Source organism: Cibotium barometz, unplaced genomic scaffold (assembly GCF_041138505.1).
Source record: "Cibotium barometz isolate CiBa-2024 unplaced genomic scaffold, ASM4113850v1 ctg399, whole genome shotgun sequence".
In the NCBI taxonomy this organism is placed as follows: domain Eukaryota; kingdom Viridiplantae; phylum Streptophyta; class Polypodiopsida; order Cyatheales; family Cibotiaceae; genus Cibotium; species Cibotium barometz.
The window spans coordinates 142,776-148,421 of NW_028229438.1; the positions used below are offsets into that span (position 1 = coordinate 142,776).

At 41.9% G+C, this 5,646-nt stretch overlaps 1 protein-coding gene across 1 annotated transcript; it reads right to left on the reverse strand.

The window, feature by feature from the left end:
• Window positions 1-1,844: 1,844 nt before the first annotated feature.
• Window positions 1,845-4,468, reverse strand: LOC147602604 (VAMP-like protein YKT61). The gene is made up of 6 exons (XM_086797831.1): window positions 4,274-4,468; window positions 3,359-3,442; window positions 2,718-2,822; window positions 2,562-2,627; window positions 2,372-2,458; window positions 1,845-2,260 (listed from the first exon to the last, which is right to left on the reverse strand). The coding sequence occupies exons 1-6, from the start codon at window positions 4,466-4,468 to the stop codon at window positions 2,210-2,212; spliced, it is 588 nt and encodes a 195-aa protein (XP_086653957.1). The 3' UTR covers window positions 1,845-2,209.
• Between the last annotated feature and the right edge of the window lie 1,178 nt (window positions 4,469-5,646).

Sequence of the window (5,646 nt, forward strand, 5' to 3'; positions counted from 1 at the left end):
CCTAATGGAGCCCAGTTGAGCAACTGCACAACGTGAAATAAAAGGATGGGGAATCCATCCAGGAATACATCAATCGGGTGAGATATCTCCATTCCCGCTGCGGCGATAGAGACAAGTTCTCAGATGAAAGGCTAATTGGTAGGTTCCTCGAAGGCCTTGAGGATGTACCCTTGCACAAAAACTTATATGTCTCGCCCACATCTCCTTTGAGCAATGATGCAGGAGTGCTATATGGACTTTGAGGATAATTTCAAGGGAACTCATTCCCAAGAACTGCATGAGGACACGTCTAAGGCATCCTTTAAAACTACCAGCACAAGATCTGAAGGGAAGGCAAAGATTCCTCATTAGGATAACAAGTTGTGCAGTTAAAGATAACAAATCTAAGAAAGGATTTGACTTGAGTGATGGCCTTTAAGATTAAGCATCCACACTTTATTTACTTTCCCATAGCCAATATAGAAATATAGAAGCTCATGTTTAAAGAAGACACTTTACTTGTTTTTGCAAACAGGACTTTACTTTTGAGAATTGTCAAATCAATTCTCACATATCGACCCATCCTCTTCTAAGGCCTAACTATGGGTGAAAGTTTTCGTTTATTGTTCATAAGAAAATTGATGCCACATGGGTGAGTTGAAAGGGCAATATCAAGAACTCAAACAACCAATAGTATCTATTGCAATCTTATAGGCATCGTCCTCAAATGTTGTAACATACGTTCTCAAATCAATCTTCGAGAAGCATCTTCACAATGTGGATCAACAAGATCATCTACTCTTGGCAATAGACAGTTATTTTTAATTGCAATTTTTTTAAGACAATTGTAATCCACACACTCTTTTACTCTTATCTTTTTGCTCCACCACCAAAAGAACCAAAACTCTCCAAGGTAAGATCGGTATGGTTTTGTATCCATATTCGGAAGCAATGATAATTTGTATCATTGCTCCATCCAAATAGATTACCCACTTGCCTTGTTTGCATGCTCCCATTGTAATCTTCCTAACTCCACTTCTGATGAAGTGGGTTCGTCTCTAATGTAAATTTTGGTTTTGCCAAGTGTTTGTTCTTCAAGAAGATTGGATCTTCAAGAAGTAGACACCTCTAGTTATATTCTTGCCAACGTTTCAAGCATCACAAAAAGGGCTATCATTGATACCCATTTATTTCCAAAGGGCTTTCCCCATCTTGCTTTGGTGAGTTCTTGGGAGAGATGACAATGATTCATATTAAGGACCTTCGTTTGCCTCCCCTTCTCCTCAAGTGTTTTAATATTGCGCACGACAAATGTGCGCAGGTCTCATGGTCACCATCGCTATAGGTCAATAGAATGCAAAGTGTGGGCTTACCTGACCGTGGCAGCTCGCTTGGGAGAGTAGGCAGGTGCAAGTTCAAAGAGGAAGTGGGAGTTGGGTTAGGGGTGTGTCTGTGTGGGTGTGGGTGTGGGTGTGGGTGTGGGTGTGGGTGTGGGTGTGCCTGGTCTCACATAGTAGCTGCTCATGAGCAAGCAAGCAGTATAGTGCTGCACTATACATTTGCCTTCTTTGCCTGTTTGTAGAAAAGCACATACCGCACGCACATGGACATTGCATAACATGCCACGCACAGAAAGTGCACACAGACATCCCACACTCAAAAATGAAAATAGTGTGACAGTCACTTTAAATTTCAGCTTAAATGAGAAAATGTATGAACATTTACTTCTCAGAACCCAACCAAAACCACCCCCCCCCCCCCCCCCCCCCCCCCCGAAAAAAAAAAAAGAAGCATTGTCAGGAAACCAGAGGTTTGATAAGAAAAATAGATTACAAAAGCTGAATGAAAGATAGCATGCAATGAAAAGCAAGAATTAACAATCTGGTATAATGTGCTTAAAAGTTGTATTCCATGTGGAGACAAGCCAATCCATCTCAAATGTGCCATCGACTGAGAACACCCGCAAATCCTTGCTGAATCCACAGCATGCCACCTCCAAGGGAGTTAAAAAAAGACCCAATACAAATCTTCAACATCCCCTTAAGCAAGTATGCACTTAGATCAGCAGAAACTTAACAACTGAGTGTTACAAGACCTGGTTTCTGGTTTTGCAAAATAGTTGTTAACATTGTCAAGTTATCCCAAGCTTGCACTACAGCAGCGCACAATTTACAAAAAAAGGTCCCTTTGATAACCTGATTCCAATTTTCAAAAGATGAATCCCTTCAGCTCACAGTATGGTGCAGCATTGGTTGGCCTTCTTTGCCTGCTTGTAAAAAAGCTGCAAGTTCAATCATAGAACCTTATTAGAGAAACCATTTCGCACAGCCAGCCTTACAATTCAAAATGTCCCACTTGATCCAAAATCTCATAGCCATAGCCTAAAGCTAACCTGCGATGCCATACTTAGGTCAGAGCTCTTGTCCACTAGAGAGTCCAACTTCTCGCCTCTTTCAAGAACGCTATCAATAGTCTTGTGCTGCAAATACAGTGGCATGGTTGTCAACAGTGTAAGCCATTGACAAGATCACTTTCAAAGCATGTCTCGAAAGTCAAAAACATTTGGAATTCAAAGCATCTACCAAGATATGCTTTGTTTCATCCAATTCCCTCTGTATCTTCAAAAGTTTGTCAGCTTCTGTTGGGTCCTGCAGAGGCCAATACATTTGAGTTTACATGATTTTTAATAGAGTTCCTACACACGGGATATTAAAGATTGTCAGTCTCTTTTCACACACCTGATATTTAATCAAGGCTTCATTCAGATACGGCCAAGCATCAGCTTTATCAGACTGCACACTTTGCCAAGAATCTCCAAAGACTTGTTGATATTCATCGAGTACCTACACAAAACACTTCATATGGTAAGAACCAACAGAAATGTGATTTCCTCTACAAACATTTGCGAGAAACATCAAGGCAAGAGATACAAGCAGGATCGATTTCAACCAAGATTGGATTATTACAAGCAGGCATACAACAGCGTCATTTTGTCTAGACATGTAAATGTTAGAGCAGTTAAAGTACAAAACCTTATGCAATCACTTGCCAAGAGCCTCCATGCCTTTTGTGTCTTTGGCCCTTCCTTTTGGTTACTTTGGCTGAGAAACTGAACTGCACATGGTATGCTCCAGCTTGTGTCCTCCTAGTCCTATTGCTGGTACCTTGTATATCCATCCTCTATAACAAACCCTAGCCCTGGTTACATCCATCCATGAGAGGAAGTGATGCATTGACACTTCAAATCTCCAAATAGGAGTACTCCAACTTTAAGGAGAGCCACATATAGCTTTAAAGACATTTAAAGATGTCTCCCCTCTCCATAAACAGGGAATGAGGTAGTACCATCACTCCTCACCCATGTACTTCAGCAACTCACCGGTGCAAAAGGTCCAAAGCCCTCCTTCCCAGTTTTAGTGTGACTATATAATAGCACTACGTCTACCTCCAAAGGACGAGTTCCCTGGTGTGTGCCATTGCAACTTTAAAACACTAGATTAGGCTTTGATAAGACTTAAATAGGCATATGAAAAAGTTTATTCTTGCCTTAATCTTCCCATATGAGGATAATGAGACAATAACAAACTAGATGAAAAGAAGAAGGGTCATGATGAGCCCATAGAGGAGGAGAGGATGACTCCCATATGAACAGCCTGTGCTAAGGGATGTGCACATACTCTGAAGCAACATCAAGTCCAGCACACTGCACCAGCAAACTCAAGTAGCACCACCTCACATTGTCACATGCATCCATCATGAGAACATGTACATGGTAGAATAGGGTACTTAGGGTTTAGCATATCTTTGTGAGACCTAATGTTAAGCTTTTAGCTTGATTAAACATAATTAAAGATCTTAATATTTAAATACTCGAGTAAAATGAGGCAAACAACGGAAAGCTATGTTGTTGCATTGAGACACTGGGCCTTTTTAAATAGGGCCTGAAAAGTTACAAATGAAGAGGCACGCCCTTGACGAAAGGGTGTGACTCTTGAATGAATAGATGTCTCTTGAATAAGGTACGTCTCTTCATAGGTGACCCATGTGACAGGGTATGACCCTTCACTGGTGTCCTTACAATTAATATGAGGGATTATTGAAAGGTTAAGAGAATTAGTCACAATCATGACATTCCCTCCCACTTAAAATAAAGCTCCGGCAAAATAAGAGACTTCTAATGTTGAAAGAGTTTTGGAAATATTGCTCAAATGTTGTTGAAGATCTTCATCATTTTGCCATGTCAGAGTCGAGTTCTTTGTCATTAGGCCATTTATGCTTGTGGTGAAGCTCACACTGAGAGAGAATCTGTTGAAAGAAGGTTTTGAAGAAACATGTGGCTATAGCCTGAACCTGAGGGGGATCCATCTTGATGGTGTGACTGGGCTCCCCGGTCTCCGAACCCCGTCTCCGCGATGGTGAGGGCCTGTCGTCTCAAAGAAATCATTGGTGACACTGTCCCCTGCATAAGTCCAAAAGGAGAACCTGGCATGGTATCAATACTCCACTCCTCAATCGATCGGATCTGTGTGCAGGTTGCCTCCAGCTGAGACTCCACCCATAGATTGTCTAGGGTCTACTCCTATGTAGCCCCGCTAGAGGGAGACTAGGCCCCTACAAAGACTCCTCTCTTGCTCTCGCTCTACAAAAGGGTGCTAATCTCCTGAAGTCCATAGTCAAGCACGGCTGTCGCCTCTCTTGGTCTAGAAGTGAGGGACTTCTTCTACTCTTCTGGCAATCTCAAGGTCTTGGACCAAGCTGTCAAAGATTCAAGACACTCTGCTCATGCTTTGGTCTCCAAGCATCCTCCAAGAGGAGCACAACTGGCGAATGATATGATTACATGGTGCTTGCAAGAATACCAACCAAACCACCTCTGCTTCAAGCCCTCATCCACATGAAATCTATCAATGCGCGAGAGGTTTGGTCCTTGCAACCTCTAGTCTCATCTCGAGAAGCGAAGGCTTCTTGGCATTCTGCCAAACTCCGATAAGTGTCAAGAATCTTGTCCTCTCAAGGAGAGGACAAACTCCTCCCAAGCCATAGACTCACTCCCAATGATCGTATCCAAACCTCCTCCCTGCCAATCTCTAGGTCCTCCAACATGTTCAAATCTCCACTTGTGCACCAAAAATTTGCACGGGGAGGAGTCCTCTCACCTGGGCCAGAACTCAATCCGCCCCACCACCCTATTGGAGGCATAAATGTTGAGGAACCCCACCCGATCCTCCCCAACCCTCACAATAATCCATTGCGCCCTCCCCTAAACAATGAAGCAGTACCGATGGAAGCATCTGCTCACTGACCAAAATGCATACCCCTCCAAAAAGTATGGCTGCATCCAAGCAAAATCTTCCTACATTTGCGGATATGCCCTGGCAGAAGATGATGTTCTCACAAGAACAAAAGATCAATTAAGCCTCCTACACAGCATAGTTGCCAAACGTTTTTAAAACGGGAAGTATTATACAAGTTTTATACTTTTAAAAACGTTTTTATTTTTAGGAAAGTTTTTTAAAAAAGTTTTTTATTCATTAATTTTTTAAGCTATAATTATGGTCTGTATATATAGTTTTTAAGTCTAGGAACCACAGATTTCATGTATAAAAGTTAAACTTGTGCATAAAAACTCAAGAGTGAACAATTTGAAGCCTATGGCTATCAAATTCA

Excerpts from the sequence above, each read along its gene's own strand:
- LOC147602604 (XM_086797831.1), bottom strand. The coding sequence starts at position 4,468 with ATGCCAGGTTCTCCTTTTGGACTTATGCAGGGGACAGTGTCACCAATG. Across the intron at positions 2,823-3,358 it reads GCTTTGGACCTTTTGCACCG|GTACTCGATGAATATCAACA; the intron begins GTGAGTTGCTGA and ends TGTTTTGTGTAG. Across the intron at positions 2,628-2,717 it reads AAGCCTTGATTAAATATCAG|GACCCAACAGAAGCTGACAA; the intron begins GTGTGTGAAAAG and ends TGGCCTCTGCAG.